We start from the raw sequence: 23,094 nt of genomic DNA on the forward strand, positions 1-23,094 counted from the left end.
TTCACTCCTTTACACTGAGCAGGCTGTTTGAATTTCTCTGTATAATGGAAGGACACTGCAGGAGGAACGGGCTTCTTCTCTTGCTGGTGGTGTGTCCCAGCCACAAGCCCAGAATTGCTCTTTGGTGAGCTCAGGTTCCCAGTGCGCCTGGGGGAGTCCCACCTACCCACGAAGGGCCTGAGCATGCCAAGCCCCTCATCCACAGTGACACCCCTACTCCCTCTGTGTGCCCACCTACCGGCTGCACTTCTCATGCACCTGGCCCCTGAGGACTGCTTCCTATTTTCCCAGCAACTTGGGACAAGCTCTGGCGGAGGCAACCCCGTGGGATCTCTGCCATTCAGATGCTACATCACACCCTCCACCATGAAATGTGAGCACCAGTTTTGGAGAGGGGTCTTCTCCCCAAATTGGTCCTCCTTTTTATACTCTCTTTCAGCCCTACAGGACTCTTAGAATTGCTCTTTACATCTTGAAGGTCCTGTTTTGTTATAGCTTAGTAATTCTTCATAATCCTTCTCCTATTTAAAACACTGTGTGAGACCTGTCTCCCAGTTAGACTCAGACTGACAAACCGCTGCTTTCCTCAGTGCCTTGCACAACAACCAGCAACACACATCAGCTCTCCACGCAGTCTTTCCTTCTTTCCCCAGTTAGCCTTGAATAATTTATCTGACTTGCTCAAAATCAAAGCATAGCTCCATGTGGAGGGTCAAAACTAGAATGCACTTCCTCTAACTTCTAATCATCTCACCAACTGCTTGGGTGTTAATTAATGCCATTTCTGGGGAATGACTAGAAACTCTCTGGGGGTGGGCAATATACCTGGCTTGATCCTTTATACTCAAAACTGGAGAATGACTTCCAGTCTGGCTCCCGAAAACTTCAAGTTTGATTAATTTACTTCCTCTGGTTTAAAACAAAAAAGATTTTTATTTGTTTGACAATCTGATCCCTAATATGATGAACATAAATGTCCTAGAGACTTTTTAAATCAAATATGTAAATTCTGTCAGTGCCCAATAAATCTAAAAAGACAGAAGACATCAAGGCAGGGAAAACTGAGATTCAAAAGCACAGTGACTTCCATAATGGTACAGCCACTCCAGTGCTATTTTTAAGCTTTTTTTTTTTAATGAGCATGCCCTTTAAATAAGAAAAGGTAAAATAAGCATAGTAACTAAAGAAGTGAAAATAGAGGAAAAATAAAAACATGAAATCTTCATTTTCCAGGCTTCCCCATTTTATTCAACAGTCTCATCAGTGACTTGGATGAAAATATTAAAATTTCACTTAACAGAAAATGAAGAGGGACAGTTAACCTGTTACTAGAACCTGCTGTGATGGTTTATACTGGGTCAGTTCAGCTAAGCTACAACTATGTATCTCAGCATTCCCTTCCCTGTAGAACCACAGTTGAGGACTGCTCACAACAGAAATTTGTGGGGATTTAGGAGGCTGAGATGAAGTAGCAATAATGCTCTGAAGGTCACTAATTCATTAGAGGCAGGAAAGGATGAACATGGAGGTACTAGTGACCTGTAATTTGCCCTCACTCTTCTGTGCCCCGTATCTGGCTCTCCTTCATAACTATCAGCCCTGCAGAACCACAGTGAACCTAGGACTGCCATCAGAAGCTGCAACTGCAAACTCAAAGGCAGCAGCCATCAAGGGTCAACAGCCTCCCACAGACATCTGCACCTGTCCCCTTCATGATTCCACTCTAGCACACGAAATCACCTAGCATCCTGCATGCTCTGACTTCTAACCCACACCAGGACTGGCTCAGGACTCCTCCTTAGTCTTTTTTGGACCTTTTACTTCCTGGCTCCTGCCATTATTGTGTAGGTCTAAAATGTTAGTCACTCAGTCATGTCTAACTCTTTGAGACCCTAAGGACTGTAGCCCGCAAGTCTCCTCTGTCCATGGATTCTCCAGGCAAGAACAGTGGAGTAGGTTGCCATTTCCTTCTCCAGGGGATCTTCCTGACCCTAAATTCTATAACAAATCCCTCATGCCATAACAGTCATAGTTATCTGCTTCCGGGATTCACAAGTATCCAAAAGTTCTGAATAATAGGTTCAAATGAAATGCATCTAATTTAACAATAGTGTATGTAAAGTTATGTACTTAGGCTAAAAAATAAAGCAGAAAACTGTAGAAATAAAGAATGGGTAAAAAAAAATCTTAATTGAAAGCATTGACTGTGAATATCCTGAGGATTCTGAACAATTAAATCCACCACAATGTACGACTTAGCACAGTTTGTTTAACACATGAATAAAACATATTATGATCTAATTCTTAAAAAACAAATGCAAAACTCTACATCATGAGGATAAAACTGTGTCTCTAAATTTACACTAAGACAGCATCTGGAACATTATACTAAATTCTAACAGATTTTATGAAGAAATAGGATATTTTAAAATTAGGAAGTCTAGAAAAAATATAATGAAGAATGGCTTCAGAAACTTTAGGGAAATAAGATCAATATATGTGTGGCCCCAGAGAAGAGAGCTAGGATAAATGGACAAAAATTACATAAACAAAGACATTTGCCTTCACTGAATGAAGAATGCCATAATAGCAAATACTTTAGAGAAACAGAGGCATCCTGTAATGGAGGGGAAATGAACCAGATGTTCACCACAGTACTTTAACCTCTTAAAGCTCATGACTGTAAAAGTTACATGGGGTTCAAGGAGAGGGATTAGGGAGTTTGTACATAATGGGTGCAAAGTTTAGAGTTATGAAAACATCTTGGAAGCAGATAGCGATGCTGATTGCACAAAACAGTCAATGTAATGAAGGCCACTCGTTTGTACACTTAAAAGTGGACAGAATGGCAAATTTTATGTTTATATATACACACTCACACATATATATACACATACATATATACTTCATCACAATTTTAAAAATGATTCTATTATTCTATGTGAGGGATGCGAAAGATTTAAACTGAAACTTTGACTTAATAAAAAACAAAAACTTCATTACTTCATTATTACTTTTCATTACTGCAAAGTCATTTCTTTTAACTAGGAAGAGGACGTTTTTACCATAAAGGAGTTTCCCTAACATGAATGTTGCGGTAATCAAAAGCATAGCAATTATGTATTCCTCAACAGTGCTACTGAATCCAACTAGAGTGGTTCCTTAAGGGCAGGAAAATAATTATACCCAAGAAAAAGCTCATTTGTAAATGTTACTATATATCATCATGATAATAAATGTTCTTATTGATGACAAAAGGGGTCACACACAGTTTAGAAAAAAGTCCTCTTTCATCTACCCACAGCACATAGATATATACACACATGTACAGAGACTAAAACACAATTTAATACATGAGGGAAAAAAACACAGGAGGGGAGAGAAGTAACTAGGAAACTGGAATAGCATTAAGAAAACTTCATTCTTCTGTTCATAAACACAGGCTGCTAAATCTTGATACATCAGGAAGATATCCACAAGACATCTACAACCAGAAAGTCTGCTGTATGGAGGGTTTTGCTTTTTTTTTAAGGTGGGGGTTGGCCAAAGAAAAATTCACTTTAAGATTTCTATTGCCCATCAAAACCCATTTTTCTTCTTAAAAAATGTATGGCAAAAACCACTACAATATTGTAAAGTAATTAGCCCCCAACTAAAATAAATACATTTATTTTTAAAAAATGAATGGAAAAAGATATATCATACAAATACTAATTGGGAAGAAATCTTTAAAAAAGAACAAAGTTGGAAGACCAAGACTATCTGATTTCAATGATTGTTAAGCTACAGCAATCAAGACACTGTGGTACTGGTATCAAGACAGACAGTTAGATAAATGGAACAGAATAAAGAGTTCTGAAATAAACCACACAGATATGGATAACTGATTTTCAACAAAGGTACTTCAGTGGAGAAAGAACAATCTTTTCAACAAATGAGCCTGGAACAACTGGACATTCATTTGCAGAGCAAAACCAAAACAAAACTGCCCCCAAATTACTTTTGCTATATTCCTCACATCATATAAAAGTTGATTCAAAATAGATCATATACCTAAATATAAAGTCTAAAATTATAACACTTCCAGAAGAGAACACAGAAGAAAATCTTTGTGACCTTGAGTTAGCAAAGATTTTTTAGATATGTATGACACCAAAAGCACAAAGGATATAATATGAACTTCTTCAAAAGACACTACTGACATAAAGACAACCCAGACTTGAATAAAATATTTGCAAATCATATATCTGATAAAGGACACGTATCCAAAATTTATCAGGAACCCTCAAAATTCAAAAACAAAGCAAAACACCTAAATTAAAAATGGGCTAAAAGACTGGAACAGATACTTCACAAAAGATATACAAATGGCACATGTGATGAAAAGATGCTCAACACAGTTACTCACTAGGAAAATGCAAATTAAAACCACAATGAGATACTACATTATGCCAATATGCAGGGCTAAAAAGACTGAGGATACTAGATGCTGGCAGAGACATGAAGGAACTAGTGGTACAGTCGCTTTAGAAAAAAGCTTGGCGGTTTCATAAAACGTTCAACAGGGACTTCTCTGGCAGTGCAGTGGTTATGACTCTATGCTTCCACTGCGGGGGGCGCAGGTTCTATTTCTGGTAGGGGAACTAAGATCCTGGAGAAGGAAATGGTAACCCACTCCAGTGTTCTTGCCTGGAGAAGCCCAGGGATGGAGGAGCTTGGTGGGCTGCTGTCTATGGGGTCGCACAGAGTCGGACACAACTGAAGCGACTTAGCGGCAGCAACTAAGATCCTGCATGCCCCCGCAACACAGCTGGTAAATAAATAAAAATAAAGAATGGCGAAGCCAAAAAATAAAGAGACACACATTAAAAGTCACTCTGAGAGTCACCAAACAGAGATAACCACTTAAAATTCACTTTCAAAAGAAGCTCAGCATACACCTAACAAATAATCCTTCTACTCCTGGGTATGCGCCCAAGAAAAATAAAAACATATATCTATAGAAAGACTGTATATCAACAGTTGTAGAAGTTTTCATGGTAACACTCAAAAACTGGAGATCACCAAAATGCTCATTAAATGTGAATGGCTAAGTAAACTGTGCTATACAATGGGAAGCGCTCAGTGTGCTCAGTTGTATCCGACTCTTTGCGGCCTCATGGACTGCAGCCAGCCAGGCTCCTCTGTCCGTGGAATTTTTTAGGCAAAGATGCTGGAGTGGGTTACCATTTCCTACTCTGGGAGATCTTCTCGACCCAGGAATCAAACCTGCATCTCTTGCGTCTCCTGCGTTGGCAGGTGGATTGTTTACCACTAGTGCCACCTGGGAAGCCCATACAATGGGAAACAACTTGGTAATAAAAAGAGATAAGCTACTGATATATGTAGTGGCAAGGAATTCATCTTAAAATAATTACGCTAAATGAAAGAAGCCAGACAAAGAAAAAGTAGGGGTATACTGTACTACTGTGTATTATATACTTGTTATTCTATTTATACAAAACTCAAGAAAATACAAACTCATCTCCAATAACAGAAGGGAGATGAGTAGCTGTCTGGGGACTTTTGGGGAAGGAGGAAGGGAGATGGGGCAGGGAGGGATGAGAGGGAAAGAATACAGCATGGCACAAGGAAACTTTGGGGGGAGACATATGCTTAGTATCTTGGCTGAGGTGACAGTTCTAGAAGTCAAATGTAATATGTCAGAATTTACCCAATTATTCATGTTAAATATGCTCAATACTTGTATGTAAATTATACCTCAATAAAGCTGCTATAAAAATAAATAAAAACAACAGCTTATTTGGGATATGAAACTTTGGGGAAACTTTCTTCTCTCAAACCAGGAAAAGGCAAGATTAAAGTTCATGACCAGCACCCACACAGAGGTCACTTTTATATGTATATAATGCCACTGTAAAAAGTAAAAGCAAAAAAACCAAGAAACTCTTCCTTTCACAAGGTGCAAATGACAAGGTTTGTCCATTCACATCCTTCAAGCCCCATTCTCATGCAACTTGTTTCTTGAAGTCTTTCCTTATCACTTAAGTAGAAAGTGATCATTCTCTCCTGTGAATCACCATAACACTTAAGTCAATTTTTGGATTATTAATTCAATACATTTATCCATCTACCCATCACACATTTACTAAATGCCTCATAGAGAACCGACACAGGCTTGGTGCTAGAAATACAAAAGTGAGTTGAACACAGCTCTTCACTGATAAGAGCCTCACAGTCTAGTGGTAAAAGATACATTTTTAAGTGGCAGTAACACATAACAATTATTTCAACAAACACAAGTACAAAAGAAACACAGAGACTGAAATTCATTTTGTCAGACACACTGTCTTGTACTACAATGATCTGTTCAGTATTCCATTTCCCTACTTCACTAAAACTTCCTGAGAACAAGGGACTTATTTTAGTCAACTACTAAATTACCTAGCACGGTACCCAGGATAAGTATTCTAAATGTGTCTATTTGTTTGAATGAATGGAAACTCCATTTCACAGTTATCTACTCTTTAATCTAGATGGCAAGGCCACCATAAATGCTGACTTCTCAGGTGAGTTCCAACCTTAATTCACTTTGTCAACCAAGGCAAGTAATTTGAAAGGAGATAAAATCAAAACTTAAATCTAGAACCCCCAAATCCCAAAGGAATAGCTAATACCCTTTCCCCAGTGGAAAAAAACAGGAAGGAGAAAGAGGGGGATAGGGCTTGCTCAGCAGAGATCCAGGACAGAACAATGACACACGTGAATCAAGAGCCTGTGTGGGTCCCAGGAGGGCCCTGGCTTTGTGTGTGTATCACCATCAGGTTCTCCTCTGCCCAGGGTACACATGGATGGCAGTCATCTAATCTCCACAGGAATACCGGTCTCATCAGGAAAGCAATTTCTATGGATTCTATTTGTGACTTTCTGCTGCCCCAAGTGAACAAAACCCCCTTATCCATGCTCAGTTTGTGAAGGGGCAGAAAGGCAGAACAGATTAACTGTGGGAAATTATCAGCATAGGGAATGGAAAAACCCACTTTTCTCATTTTGATCAACATACACACAATCATGAAATTTCAGTTAAAATGTAACTGATACAAAATGAAAAGGTCTCAAGTTACAACTAAAAGAGTTGGATTAAACATCAAGCAGAAACCCTTCATAGTTTCCTTAGCGCAATTATGAGAAGAATTTTCCTCTCTAAAAGATATGGCAGATTTGCTTCTTGTACTTACATCTACAGAAACAACAGGTCTCAGGAGGGGGAAGGAGAAATTCATTTTTATTTGTCTGGACCTACCACCCCGACAGATGGCTCCAAGAGATGACCGGTGGACCCTGGAGACTGGGCTCTTACCTGTAGATAGGGTCCTGCATCACCAGCATCTTGCTCTCATCCCACGTCCACTCCTTTTTCTGCAATAAAAGAAGCTGTAAATGAATAAGTTAGGCTTGTCCTCAGCTACAAAACCAGGGCACACACTGAGCTACTAATGCTTATGCAAACACATGCATTTGTTCCTGGCCTTGTTCCCTCTAAGAGGCCTGGAATGGATTGCTCCAAATGGACAAGTGGAAAATGTCAAGTATCTGGTCTGATGTGTCTTCGTCAAGCACTTGAGGAGAGTGCAGAGAGTAGGCAGGAGCCAAAGGGTCTCAGGGGACCACAGTATAAATCATACTTTTGTGGAGAAGTAACCGGGAAAAAAGATCATACATCATTCCAGTGGAGCAGGAGAAGCAGGGAGAACAAAAGAGAGGAGCTGTTACAGAGACTGAATGATGCCATCAAATTCATGTGAAATGTGGGCCCCAGCCTCCCTCCCTTAAGGAGCAGAGGAAAAGGCTGAACGCAAGCCTGGCAAGCTAATTAGTACATTTATAGTCACCCAAAATAGGATATAGGAGAAGGGGATGACAGAGGATGAGATGGCTGGATGGCATCACCGACTCGATGGACATGGGTTTGGGTGGACTCAGGGAGTTGGTGATGGACAGGGAGGCCCGGCGTGCTGCGGTTCACGGGGCCGCAAAGAGTCAGACACGACTGAGCGACTGAACTGAACTGAACTGAAAATAGGAATATTCACCTGGCTGTGAACCTAACCTACTGTGAATACAAAGGAGATGGACCCCTAAGCAGTTGGGGAAGATGACAGGAATGGGGATAGAGTATGGTAGGGGGGAGAGGATTCTAGGGCAATACTGGAACCCCAGATGCTTGATGAAGTCAGTGGCACCCCAACACGTTGAGGGAAGCAGCCACCTCAAGCCCTCAGGCGCACCTGCAGGTGCAGGGACAGAGAATTCTGCTCCACCTTCACTGGCCTTTGTGACAGGGGCAGTGCTGTTCAGGACACCTGGGAGGAACACTCTTAGCTCTCCATGGCAGAGAACACAGGGAGTGGGGTTCATTACCAGCTCGCAGGGTTGAAAGTCCCACACTCTTCTCAGCTGGGGAGTCTGGCGTCCCTTGTTACTCCTGGCAAGGGGAGAGTCTAGGCTGCCCATTCACAGTCTTTGCTGGCTTGGGGTGGGGGGAGTTTTTCTGTCTTTTCTGGCTGGAAGTTTTCTGCCTTGCTATGCCTCCCCTCCCCTCCTCCTTTGGCTGGAGAGAAAGTAGGCTTTGTTGGGGCTCTGTGTCTGTTCCCAGTGTCATATCTGGGTGGCAGGCTTCTTTGACTCTGAGTCTGGGATATACGAGATGAAAACTAACCTCAGGGAACTCACAACTCTACCTCCTTCTGTCCCCAGCCAGGTTGCCTTTTCTCCACCTTTCAGAATCTTATGTTTGTTTTACAGATAATGGTCAGGGTTTTCAGCTGTACTTTAGCAGGAAGACTAGAGAAAAATGCACCCATCTGAAAAGTGGAAGTCTGGTTTGTATGTTTTCACAAAACTCCAGATGCCAGGGCTCCAACTCTTTGGAGTCATTCATACAATGATGGGTGTAAGCTTGTGTGAGGCCCGTAATCTTTAGCTTTAACAAACATTTCAGGTGATTGTGATGTGACCCTAGGGTTGACAGCCATTCTTCAACACCAAAGAAGAGGTATAAATTGAAATCCCTAATAGGAGAATCTCAGCATACTTCCTCTGAAGTCTTGGGCTTGGCACAGGAGGGTCTCTTGACATTCGAAAGACAGCTAGCTGATGGGGATCCCATTACACTGTCCCTGGCCAGGACCCATTCCTAGTGTTACTCAATAAACAGCCACTGTGAACTGAACACTGGGAGGGCTAACAAGTGAAGTTGCTCTGCTCCTGAGGGAATCCAGCTTCAGTGTTCTCACTATCAGGAAAGTCTGCTCATTAGAGTCCTTGCTACTCTGTTGTAATTTTTCAAAGTTAATAGAAGAGTTAATAACTCAATGCACCAAAAAGCCCATAAAGGTCTGAGAAGCTGTCACACCCATTGCCCCTCTCAGAGCAAAGTAACCTCAAAGAGGGTTCTTTCTGAGTGTGGGTGACTTGGCTTACACTGTATGCAACTGATGAACTGTCCCTGCTAACCAGCCATGATTGACGGGGCTCAGAATCAGCACCTGCCTGCACATGAGCAAGGTCAAGTGTCACAGAAGGGCTGGCCAGACTTGCCCAGTGCTTGAGCTCCATGACGAGAAGACTCATGTGTGCATGCTAAGTCTCTTCAGTTGTTTCCGACTCTCTACTACGCTATGGACTGCAGCCCGCCAGGCTCCTCTGTCAAAGGATTCTCCAGGCCAGAATACTGGAGTGGGTTGCCATGCCCTCCTCCAGGGGAATCTTCCCAACCCAGAGATCAAACCTGCGTCTCTTGCATCTCCTGCATTGGTGCCTTTACCATTAATGCCACCTGGGAAGCCTGAGAAGACCCAGTTCCACCCAGTCAAATCCTCTCCTTGGAGACTATCAGGTCCTAGGTGGAGCCTAGACGGAGCCCCCAGTAATGGTACGTGGGTTCTGTGACCAGGTGTATATCTTTCTTCTCAGGACTGAACCCCTGAGGAAAAGGAAGCATCGTGTGCCAGCCCACATTTCCTCCCAGCCTGGTATAAGCCTCTGCTGAAGGTGATCTGGGCAAGATTCTTCCTTGCAAGTCTAAAGGAATGCAACTAATACTTTCATCAAAAGGAAAGAATAATGAGGCAAATAATACAAAATAAATATTTTTCTTTCTCTGGAAGATCTGAAGAGAAGGACTCTCAGGACTCCAGACTCCCAGGGAACCTTACGTTATTTTATTGAGGAATATCAGAAGCGGCCACAGCAGGCAGAAAATACTTTCCTTTTTAAAGTGATATGAGTATCCATATAGAAAATCCTGGCCAAAAAATAAACAAACATCTTTTCACTTACTAATTTTCTTTTTCTGAAAATTCCATTAAAATCCACGTAAGTCATAAAAATCCCATTATATTTCCCTTTAAAGGTCTTGTAATAATCCTTGCATTACTTGTAGTAATCCTTGAGAAGGGGACCACAGAGGATGAGATGGTTGGATGTCATCACCAACTCAGTGAACATGAGTTTGAGCAAGCTCCAGGAGATGGTGAAGGACAGGGAAGCCTGGCGTACTGCAGTTTCATGAGGTCGCAAAGAGTCAGCCACGACTGAGCGACTGAACAACTACAGTAATCCCTGCATGAATCCATTCAATCTATGATGGGATAAAGAAATTATCAAAATAACTCAAAGGGTTTGGAGGGTAGACAGGACTCAACAAAGTTTCAGTTATTCAAAGAACCTGAGGCAAATATGGTTGGAGCATTTTAACCCAGTCTCCTCAATGTCTGGATGATGTTCCAACACTTTGAGACCTAAAGGCTCTCTACTCCTCCGCACACATCGTATATCCTTCCTATTCCATCATCTTTCAAATAAGACCCAGAGCAGTGCAGTTTCTTGAGCAAGGTGTCCCCATAGTTTATAGCCACTCAAGACTAGACTCAAGTTCTCCTGAGTCTTTGACCAGCAAGGGTGCTCTGGTACAATTCAGACTCAATGTATTATCTGAATAGCTTAAATAAGAGGTAGGTTCTGCATGTCTTAAAAATGACTTCATTCTTCTCTTTGCTCTGAACTTGTTTTAAACATCTCCTCCATTTTCCAAACATTATAGAGAAAACACACACACACACACACACACACAGAGATCACCCTTCTCCCTCACTTTTCTAATAGTCTTCTAAGGAAAAAAATGTTTTTAAAGAGAGAAAGAAAAGCTAATGACCTACCTTTATGGGATTATAAATCAAATTTGGCTTCAACTGTGGAAGAGAGATGTATTATTGAATAATAACTAGAGCCAAATTCAGTTTAACTGTCCTCAGAACACTCAGAGCTCCAAATTATACCTGAAACCACTTCTTTTTTAATGCTTGGAATTAAGGGCTTTGAGTTTTGGTAGCTTTGGGAGGAAATTTTCAGTTTTGCTACTCTCTGTCCTCAATGATCTGTGGTCTCCAAAATATGCCAGGAAATGAAGACATTTCAAGTTCAAATGGGAGTGGAAAAGGAGGTAGAGGAGGGAAGAGGAGAGGCAGGGGACGCTTCTCTAAAGCCTGTGGCACTTCTGCGTACTTCTGAAGAAAAAAGCACCCTGCAAACAGTCCCGGGAGGACCAGCAGGACTGAGAGAGGCTGGTCTTCAGGCTCCTTCAACCTGAAGTCCAGGCTCTGAAGGGCCTTACTGGTACCAACTGGGAGCGCAAGCAGTGACATCACTGAGGCCAACAGGCAAGGCCTGGGGGACAAGATCTACCTCCTCACTAGTTCCATAAATATAAAGGGATAAAATGTGAGTGGGCAGGGCATACCTAGTGGAGCATACTGATACCCTAGGGGCAGCTGTCCAGCATTTTGCCACACATTCAGAATTTGGGTATAATTCCTTTCTCTTACTCTTTGTCCCCTCTGTACCTACAAAGGACAGTTGTGGCACTGCTGAGCCTTTTAAGAGAACTCTGAATTAGTTTATTAGCCCATCCCTCTCTTCGCCTTTCCCCACCCCAGCAGTCTCCCCTTCCCTACTTTTTTCTTCTTTTTAAAAAATGTATTCCACACTCCAAGGTAATTAAAAAGTCATGAGATAGAGCAGCTTAACTTGAAGGAAGGTTCTGCTTCACATTCTGGCTAATAAAAATTTTCTAGAGAAAGGAAGATTCTGCCACACAAATGTGCCCCACAGACCTCCAATTACAGGAAGTTTAAGTAACCCAGGGCCCCCAGGTGCTGCATTCGAAATCCATCATTACGTGCACGCAGGGTCCTACTCCCAGACAATGACCAGTGTGCAGGGATTCTGAGCAGGCCCATCCTCAGAGACACAGGGATCCCCCTGACAGACAATCAGAACTCCCTGGTGGTCCTGCCAAACCTTCCTTGGATCACACTGGAGCCTAAGAGACTTTCACCCAACCTGTCTTCCTTTCTTCCTTCCACTCTCCTTCACTTGGCGTCAGACCCACATTGAAACCTGACAGCTATGCCAACCTTGCCTCCCCACTTTCTCCCACAGGCATTTAATCCTGTCTTGGCATTTAATTGTTGGAGGACCTAAAATAACACAAAGTGAGAAAGTAAAAAAGGAAAGATACAGGAAAGTCATATTTAGCTGCTTCATTTTTTCATTTTTACCAGAAATTTCCAAGTTGATACAGAAGAAAAGTATTTTCTTCCACTTAAGAACTTTATATGCTGCTTCCCTTATACTATCAAAATTGATCTCAACTTTCAAGACAAACAATGAGGCTCAGGAAGGTAACTTACTTCCCTGCAAGGTTATCTAGGTCAGTGGCAATTAAAGCCCAACTTGTCTACCTCTAGAGCCCACATCTCTTTGCTACTCCAAGTGATGGAATCAAAGGTTTTTACTCTCCACTGTCAGGAAGCTTTTCACTTTCAACAGAGAGAGAGGGTAACGGGCTTGCAGTGCATGTTTTTATAAGACCGCTGAATGAGGCAAGCACATTCTTAACTACAGATTCTTCTCTTTCCTTTATCTAATGAGTGTAAATATCCAGTCCTCCATGAAAAGTTACAGCCATTCTGTTGTTCCAAAATTTCCTGGCAGGGAGTGAAATCTGGTTCAGAGGTAGACTGCCTGGAACAGTGCCAAGAACAGAAAACAGAGTCAGAGATATGGAACCCAGAAACGGATATGGCATCTTTGGAGGCCTTCCCTAGGAACCCAGAAGTAGAGGAAAATTCTGTACTTCCATTTATTTCCTATCCCTACTGGAAATTATCAGGAAGCACATCACAAAATCTGTCACCCTTATTAATGTTCTTGAAAGCAATGGTGACTTCTTAAACAATTAAAAAAAAAAAAAAAACACCTTGCAAAGGCCAAAGTAACTCAGCTTGGCAAGTTCCCCACACCTCCAGACAGAATGGGATTAGTCTGAAAACACAGCTACCACCCATCTTAAGGTATAACCCATACAGATATAGAAAACACAATTCAAAACTGAAGCACTAATAAGCTCTCACACAATGCACAAAATTCCTAACACGCCTGTGTTCAGTTCAGTTCAGTCACTCAGTCGTGTCCGACTCTTTGTGACCCCATGATCTGCAGCACGTCAGGCCTCTCTGTCCATCACCAACTCCCAGAGTCCACACAAACCCATGTCCATCGAGTCGGTGATGCCATCCAACCATCTCATCCTCTGTCGTCCCCTTCTCCTCCTGCCCCCAATCCTACCCAGCATTAGGGTCTTTTCCAGTGAGTCAACACTTCGCATGAGGTGGCCAAAGTATTGGAGTTTCGGCTTCAACATCAGTCCTTCCAATGAACACCCAGGATTGATCTCCTTTAGAATGAATTGATTGGATCTCCTTGCAGTCCAAGGGACTCTCTTAAATATGCTATCTAGGTTGGCCATAACCTTCCTTCCAAGGAGTAAGCCTGTGTTAAAACTAGCAAAAAACACGGTAGAAAGAAGACTGGATTCAGTTTAGTCCTGGCTCTGTGACTGCCTGGGTGACCTCAGGACCGTTTCTGGGGTTCTCCTGTCCTCTGTTAGGGGATCAGACTAGAGCACTTCTAAAGATCTTTCTCCCAAATTCTGGTTCTATAATTCTAAGTTGTGTGTTTTCATAGGAATGAACAGTACTCTTGGAGCTGGAAACTAGTTTCCTTGCGATGTGACATCCCAGTGACAGGGTACAGGTTAGAAGTTAAAGACACTGGATTAATTAATTAGGCATCTCCTATAGAGCAGTTTTTCTCTAAAGGCATCTGAGGAGATTAGTTCACACACAGCAACATGTGGCAGGAAGAACCCACTTGGGATCTGAACAAGACAGAACTGGTTTAAACCCCAACTTCACCCCTGATGGGACTTGAGTTCTTGGGCAAGTCACTCAATCTTCTTTCGCAAACCAAACCTAAAAGTGGTACCTACCTCACAGGATGGCTGTGCAGACCTAATAACTATACACTGCATCAAACAAAGCCTAGCAAACGGCTGGGGCTAAATTTCAGTGTTAGCTATTATTGTTGCTGCTGCTAAGTTGCGTCAGTCGTTTCCGACTCTGTGCGACCCCATAGATGGCAGCCCACCAGGCTCCGCCATCCTTGGGATTCTCCAGGCAAGAATATTGGGGTGGGCTGCCATTTCCTCCTCCAGTGCATGAAAGTGAAAAGTGAAAGTGAAGTCGCTCAGTCATGTCTGACTCTTCACGACCTCATGGGCTGCAGCCTACCAGGCTCCTCCGTCCATGGGGTTTCCCAGGCAAGAGTACTGGAGTGGGGTGCCATTGCCTTCTCCGAGCTATTATTGTTAGATGTACTTGTTATCATCTTAGTGTGTAATAACAATCAGATGGCTCCCACTGGTCTTCTGCCTTCCCAAACAGATAAAATAGAACCAGAGAGAACACATGGTCCTTGCTCTTAATGGCTCAGAGCTATGGGAGAAAGACACAAATAACTAAAATGCAATGCTATAGGAGCTATGATAGACCTATGTGTGCATACAGCTAATTTTGCTGGAAAGGGTCCATATCTAATGCCCCTATGTATCCTACCCAGTTCCTTTAGACACAATAAATATCTGTTAATGAGAACAGCAGAGCCTTTCTAAAACAATGCTTTAGGGGGTTCCAATACACTTATTTGTGTGTATAAAAAAAACCCACAGGAAACAGAAGCCCTTTAGTCCTTTTGTAGAAAAATCCTTTGGATGAAGTTCAAGACTAATCTTCCTTATTCAGAAGTCCACTCCCTAGCCAGTGGTGCTACAGTGTGATGCCAGTACTATAATAAATAATCATTATCATATACACAGAAAAGATCATTACTTCAGCCTTGCTGAGAGTTGAAGATAATGTACTGATTGAGAAACAACAAAGCAAAGCCAATTATCTTTGTAGCTGGGTTTATACCACAAATACAACCTAAGATTCATAACAGATCTTGAGATTCATTATCTGTTGGTGCCAGTTAAAGACAACAGCATTTTAGGCACATTAATATAACCAAAAAGATGTTTTCATTTTTCTTTACATCTCAATAAGAGATGATCCCAATATTTGACTACTGCCTGTATTAGAATAAAGCACCTGATGATCAGAGTCACTGAAGAAGTCCTGCTCATAATATAATGAAGTTAGCAATTTCCACTGAGGCCTCTCTATGCTTAGGAAGGCTCTTATCCATGTTTTTTCAAATGGGAAGACTGGTGGAATGAGAAAGAGGGAGAAGAATGTGACAGCCAAGAGTAGCAAATAAGACTTCATTTGCTCCAATTGCTAAGTACTTAATTCTTCTTGATTTAATGACACCCTCATACACAAATCATATTCACTCACCCAACTAGCCAACAGCCACAATAATTGGAAACACACTACATACACCAGGTGTCCAAGTAAGTGCTGAGTTTACAGAGATGGCCCCTGATCTTAAACATGCTCTGCAGAGCAGGGAGTCCCCGTAGAGGACGTCCCTGCAGAGCCGGGAGCCATACCATCATTCAACAGTCTTGGACAGGCTATGGAGAGAGCAGCAGTTTGGAGGCTGCTTGGGGAAGTTCTTAACCTCTGAGGTTCCCATCCTGCCCTGGAAGTTCAGGAGACAGAAACTTTCTACACAAACCTATTTGGTCTCTGGGGTCTGCTTTCTTTGTAGCACAAAAGGTTCTCAAGAGCATGGAGAAGCACAGGTGACCTATACATACACACGCAAGCCCCTAAAAGCATCATTCCAGAGTTGGTACAGAGTAACTGAGCTGACAAGGTTAAAGTGATCGCCTAATCCAACTCATTTAAAATTACTTGCTTAGAACCACACAGCCAGGAAGGTAAGAGCTGGGACTAGAACCTAGGTCTTCTCCTCTCAGCTGAGGGCTCCTTCCAACGTGCTACAATGACCTAGTAAAAAGCAATGAGCTCTTAGCAGGAGGAAGGGACTATTTCAACATTTTTACTGACTAGTACAGCACCAGCACAGCGAGGCTATACCACATGGTGCCTATGGCTGAATATCAGCCATGACTCTTTCCACACTTACAGCTACCTGGCAAGAGCTCCAGTCCTTATCACTGAAATGTGCTGACTGTTGCACTTCCTTGGAGACAAGCTTGGCATGTCTACACTTGGCCCCTCTTTATTCTACAAACAGAGACAGACAGAAGCATACACACACACACACACACACACACACACACACACACACACGGTGTCAGCATACTCAGATACCAGAGGACAGTCACATGGGAATAAGATGACAAAAAAGGCTGATTGCCATTAATGTGCATTCATCTGTCAGAAACAGTGTAAAATGAGCCCAGTGATTAAAGGCATTATCCAAATCACAACCACGGTCTGAAAGGGGCACCACGGGGCGGGGGTGGAGAAAACAAGAGGGGAGGGGCTCCCCTTTCCCAGGCCTGGCATCAGAAGAATCACGCTGAGGAAAGACCTGTTGGACCACCTGTTCTGAGCTGCTGGAGGGTGAGCCCACACTAGAGGTTACAGGGGATAGAGTTTCAAAGTGAGTCACCGGGTCCCAGGGACTTCAAGACACTTCTCCAGCTTGGTTTTCATTTACTCGGTGGAAGGAGGCTGGCTTCTCTGCCAGGCAACTCTGCCTCACACAGTTGTCCTTGCATGATGTGTCATCTTGGGCAAAAAGCTTAGATTCTCTAGCCTCTGTTTCTTCACATGCAGGATAAGCATGGCACCATGTTTGGTACATGATACACAAGGGACAGGTGAGATGGGGAATGAGATTGTCCTCTAAGGGCAGAACTACAAAGTCACCCCATACGGATCAGCTCAGAAGTAAACTAAGTTACCTGAAAGGCACAGAATAAGCCCCAGGACAGCAGGCCTGGAAATGTAACCTAACTGCAAGTAAACAGAGATTACATGAGTCAGAAGTGTATGTTCACTGGGGAGGTGGGGAGATGCCAAGACATTCAGCCATAAAAGCACAGAAGTCAGAGTCATGAAGGCAAAGCCTGGAGAGTCCGCTGAACAGATTCTAGCAGCAGCATGTACCCAACAAGGCCACTCTGAACATCCGGTTTACTGTGGAGCCAGAGGCCAGGAAACACTTCTGTCACATAATCAGCTGACTTGCTCCATTTCCATGCTTGTGGAGCAACCCTCTAGTAACGTGTCTTCTCATATCACTTGCCTCTGACAAAAGAATGTGCTTGTGAGGCTAATATGAGTACCTGGTCTGGAACACTGTATAATGTCTTAAACTGAACAAAGGACCTGATTTCTGGTTTATACATCAGCCTCTTTTGAGCTTTCTCAGTGTGAGTTAGTATCCTGAAGTCCATAATTTCAAAACCTATAAGTCTGAGTTTCAGACTCCAAAAGGCTGACAAATTGGCCGCTGGTGAGGGAGCAGTTTAGTGAGGAAATTGTGTGGTGAGTTCCCTGAAGGGACTAGGTGCCATGAATGCTGACCTAGTGAAATGTCCAGGTGACTTTCGTAGAAGGACTGGTGAGGAGATGGGACGATAATGGGTGTGAAAACATCCTGCAACCTGGAGCATGTCCAAAAATCACAATTACCATTTTATCAGTTGGTACATGAGAGAGCACCAACCCATGAGTCGTCCCTCACGTGAAGGGCAGAGAAAAGCTATCTGACAACACAGGATGAAAGCCAAGCTGGGGTTCAGCCTGGCTGTCTGAATCATGAGCTTGGGTGCAGTGGCCCATTTTTTCTCTGAGGATCTCTCTTGCTTTAAAATTCACGTTGAGGGGGGTGGTCCTAAGATGGTGAAGGAATAGGATGGGGAGACCACACTCTCCCCCACAAATTCATCCAAAGAACATTTGAACCCTGAGCAAACTCCACAAAACAACTTCTGAATGCTGGCAGAGGACATCAGGCACCCAGAAAAGCAGCCCATTGTCTTCTAAAGGAGGTAGGACAAAATATAAAAGATAAAAAGAGAGACAAAAGAGTTAGGGACGGAGATCCGTCCCGGGGAGGGAGTCATAAATTAAGAGGAGAAGTTTCCAAACACCAGGAAACCCTCTCACCAGTCGGTTTGGGGGAAGTTTTCGAATCTTGGAGGGCAACATAACCTGGAGGAAAAATAAATAAATAAAAACCACAGATTACATGCCTAAAGGCAACTGCCAGCAGAGAAGTACCCCAGACGCTCGCATCTGCCACCAGCAAGAGGGGGCTGAATGGAGAGGAGCCGGCAGCATTGCTTAGGGTAAGGACTGGGCCCGAATGCCCTGAGGGCAATCTGAGGGAGCTAACATGAGATAGCAACCCAAACTGGGATAGCCAGAGAGAGCGAGAACTATCCTGCGAAAAGCCCAAATCTAAGGCACTGCCGGTCCACGCACAGAACAAAAGACTGAGCAATGACAGAGAAGAGCTATCTGGCTGCGGACCAGCCCAATCTCACCAGACGCAGTGGGCAGGCGGGGCCAGCCATAGCTGGAAAGGGGCAAACTCGGCCCCAGAGAGGGCAAACAGGCTTCCAGTTTCTAAGCAAAGACAGCCTGAGATTCCGGAGGGTTGACATCCGTGGGAGGGTCTCAGCCAGAGATCAGCTCCCCAGAAGAGACACATGGCACACCAGAGCCGGGCGTGCTCAGAAACCAAGGCTGGGATCAGGGAGGTGATAAGCCGCACTGCCCCAACAGCATGCTCGCCAAACACCTGGCTGCCTGAGCTGCTCCGACTGGGGATCGGCACAAACTGCGGGCCCAACCGAGTCTGCGCCTTTGTGGAGTACCCGAGAACCTGAACGGCCTAGACCTGGGAAGTGCACGCATCTCAGGGCCTGCTCCCCAGCAGAATAACCTGAAGCCCGAGCAGGGTAGACTGGGAAAGCACACATGCCGTGAGCGGGGGCAAACCCAGTGTGGCCGAGACACTGCGAGTTCTCCACACACACGCCAGTGATATTGGTTTGCAGTGTTCCTCCCTCCCCACAGCACGACTGAACAAATGAACCTAAAGAGACCACCTCCGCCCCTTTGTGTCAGGGTGGAAATTAGACACTGAAGAGACCTGCAAACAGAAGCCAAATAAACAGAGGGACTCGCTTTGGAAGTGACAGGTCAACAGATTAAAATCCCTGTAGTTAACACCAACTACATTGGAAGGGGCCTATAGATCTTGAAAAGTATAAGCAGGAACAAGGATCTATCTGAAACTGAGCTGATCCCACACTGCCCACAACAGCTCCAGAGAAAGTCCTAGATATATTTTTACTATTATCATTTTTTTTTAATTTTTAAATTTTTTTTCTTTTTTTTAAGTCCTCTATTACTCCTTTAATTTTCATTTTTATAACCCACTATTACCTTGCAAAAAAAAAAAGACCCTATTTTTAAAGCAAACTTCACATATATTCCTTATACTTTTTGTGATTTTGGTTTGTTTTTTTTTTAATATTGTATTTTTTAAGACTCTAACCTCTACTCTAGATTTTTAATCTTTGTTTTATAGTATTTGATATCAATTTTGTACATTTAAGGATCCAATCTTTAGTACCCATTTTTACTCAGGAGTGTGATTACTGGCTTGATTACTCTCTCCCCCTTTTGACTCTCTTTCTTCTCCCCCAGGTCACCTCTATCTCCTCCTTCCTCCTTCTCTTCTCAATCCAATTCTGTAAATCTCTGGGGGTGTTCTGGGCAGCTGAGAACACTTAGGGAACAGAGTACTGCCCGGATCTCTCTCTCTCCTCTTGATTCACCCCCTTTCTCCTCCTGTTCACCTCATTTCCTTCCTCCCTCTTATCTTCTCTATGTAACTCTGTGAACCTCTCTGAGGGTTCCAGATTGTGGAGGGCACATAGGGAATTGTTTACTGGCTAGACTGCTCTCTCCAAGTGTGAGTCCCCCTCTTCTCCTCCTGGTCACCTCTATCTCCCTCCTCCCTCTTCTCTTCTCCATGTAACTCGGTGAACCTCTCTGGGTATAACTCACTGTGGAGAACCTTTCCATCATTAACCTAGAAGTTTTATTATCAGTGCTGTATGGATGGAGAAGTCTTGAGGCTACTGCAAGAGTAAGTCTGAAAACCAGAGGCAGGAGGCTTAAGCCCAAAACCTGAGAACACCAGAGAACTCCTGACTCCAGGGAACATTAATTAATAAGAGATCATCCAAAAGCCTCCATATCTACACTGAAACCAAGCTCCACTCAAGAGCCAATAACTTCCAGAGCAAGACATACCATGCAAATTCTCCAGCAACACAGGAACCATAGCCCTGAGCTTCAGTATACAGGCTGCCCAAAGTCACACCAAACCCACAGACATCTCAAAACTCACTACTGGACACTCCATTGCACTCCAGAGAGAAGAAATCCAGCTCTACCCACCAGAACACCTTGACAAGCCAATCGTCCAACCCCACCCACAGGGAGGAACCTCCACAATAAAGAGGAACCACAAACTACCAGAAAACAGAAAGGCCACCCCAAACACAGCAATCTAAACAAGATAAAAAGGCAGAGAAATACTCAGCAGGTAAAGGAAAATGATAAATGCCCACCAAAACAAACAAAAGAGGAGGAAATAGGGAATCTACTTGAAAAAGAATTTAGAATAATAATAAAAATGATCCAAAATCTTGAAAACAAATTGGAGTTACAGATAAATAGCCTGGAGACAAGGATTGAGAAGATGCAAGAAATGTTTAACAAGGAACTAGAAGAAATAAAAGAGAGTCAATATATAATGAATAATGCAACAAGTGAGATCAAAAACACTCTGGAGGGAACCAACAGTAGAATAATGGAGGCAGAAGACAGGATAAGTGAGGTAGAAGATAGAACGGTGGAAATAAATGAAGCAGAGAGGAAAAGAGAAAAAAGAATCAAAAGAAATGAGGAAAACCTCAGGGACCTCTGGGACAATATGAAACGCCCCAACATTCGAATCATAAGAGTCCCAGAAGAAGAAGACAAGAGGAAAGGCCATGAAAAAAAATACTCGAGGAGATAATAGTTGAAAATTTCCCTAAAATGGGGAAGGAAATAGTCACCCAAGTCCAAGAAACCCAGGGAGTCCCAAACAGGATAAACCCAAGGCAAAACACCCCAAGACACATATTAATCAAATTAACAATTATCAAACACAAAGAACAAATATAAAAAGCACCAGGGGAAAAACAACAAATAACACACAAGGGGATTCCCATAAGGATAACAACTGATCTTTCAATAGAAACTCTTCAGGCCAGAAGGGAATGGCAGGACATACTTAAAGTAATGAAAGAGAATAATCTACAACACAGATTACTGTACCCAACAAGGATCTCATTCAGATATGAAGGAGAATTCAAAAGCTTTACAAACAAACAAAAGCTGAGAGAATTCAGCACCACCAAACCAGCTCTTCAACAAATGCTAAAGGATCTTCTCTAGACAGGAAACACAGAAAGGGTATATAAACTCAAACCCAAAACAACAAAGTAAATGGCAACGGGACCATACTTATCAATAATTACCTTAAATGTAAATGGGTTGAATGCCCCAACCAAAAGACAAAGACTGGCTGAATGGATACAAAAACAAGACCCCTATATATGCTGTCTACAAGAGACCCACCTCAAAACAAGGGACACATACAGATTGAAAGTGAAGGGCTGGAAAAAAATATTTCACACAAACGGAGACCAAAAGAAAGAAGGAGTTGCAATACTCATTTCAGATAAAATAGACTTTAAAATAAAGGCTGTGAAAAGAGACAAAGAAGGACACAACATAATGATCAAAGGATAAATCTAAGAAGAAGATATAACATTATAAATATATATGCACCCAACATAAGAGCACCACAATATGCAAGGCAAATGTTAACAAGTATGAAAGTGGAAATTAACAATAACACAATAATAGTGGGAGACTTTAATGTCCCACTCACACCTATGGATAGATAGACTAAACAGAAAATTAACAACGAAACACAAACTTTAAATGACACAATGGACCAGCTAGACCTAATTGATATCTATAGGACATTTCACCCCCAAACAATGAATTTCACCTTTTTCTCAAGTGCACACAGAACCTTCTCCAGGATAGATCACATCCTAGGCCATAAATCTAGCCTTGGTAAATTAAAAAAAATTGAAATCATTCCAAGCATCTTTTCTGACCACAATGCAGTAAGATTAGATGTCAATTACAGGAGAAAAAACTATTAAAAATTTCAACTTGTGGAGGCTGAAAAACACGCTGATGAATAACCAACAAATCACAGAAGATATCAAAATAAAAATCAAAATATGCATAGAAACGAATGAAAATGAAAACACAACAACCCAAAACCTATGGGAAACTGTAAAAGCAGTGCTAAGGGGAAGGTTCATAGCAATACAGCTTACCTCAAGAAACAAGAAAAAAGTCAAATAAATAACCTAACTCTACACCTAAAGCAACTAGAGAAGGAAGAAATGAAGAACTCCAGGGTTAGTAGAAGGAAAGAAATCTTAAAAATTAGGGCAGAAATAAATGCAAAAGAAACAAAAGAGACCATAGCAAAAATCAACAAAGCTAAAAGCTGGTTCTTTGAGAAGATAAATAAAATTGACAAGCCATTAGCCAGACTCATCAAGAAACAAAGGGAGAAGAATCAAATCAACAAAATTAGAAATGAAAATGGAGA

General features: G+C 42.6%; 1 protein-coding gene across 2 annotated transcripts in view; it reads right to left on the bottom strand.

Moving 5' to 3' along the window:
* The window catches only part of NOS1AP (nitric oxide synthase 1 adaptor protein), a 339,905-nt gene that overhangs the window by 71,086 nt on the left and 245,725 nt on the right, over nt 1–23,094 (bottom strand). Inside the window, exon 4 of one of the 2 annotated variants that reach the window (XM_081491516.1) lies at nt 7,361–7,419. In XM_081491516.1, coding sequence (XP_081347642.1) covers nt 7,361–7,419 — 59 coding nt within the window. Of the gene's footprint in view, nt 1–7,360; nt 7,435–23,094 lie in introns of both variants that reach the window. The other variant, XM_081491514.1, reaches the window with a different exon arrangement.

Source organism: Giraffa tippelskirchi, chromosome 5 (assembly GCF_054371585.1).
Source record: "Giraffa tippelskirchi isolate mGirTip1 chromosome 5, T2T-mGirTip1v1.2.pri, whole genome shotgun sequence".
In the NCBI taxonomy this organism is placed as follows: Eukaryota; Metazoa; Chordata; class Mammalia; order Artiodactyla; family Giraffidae; genus Giraffa; species Giraffa tippelskirchi.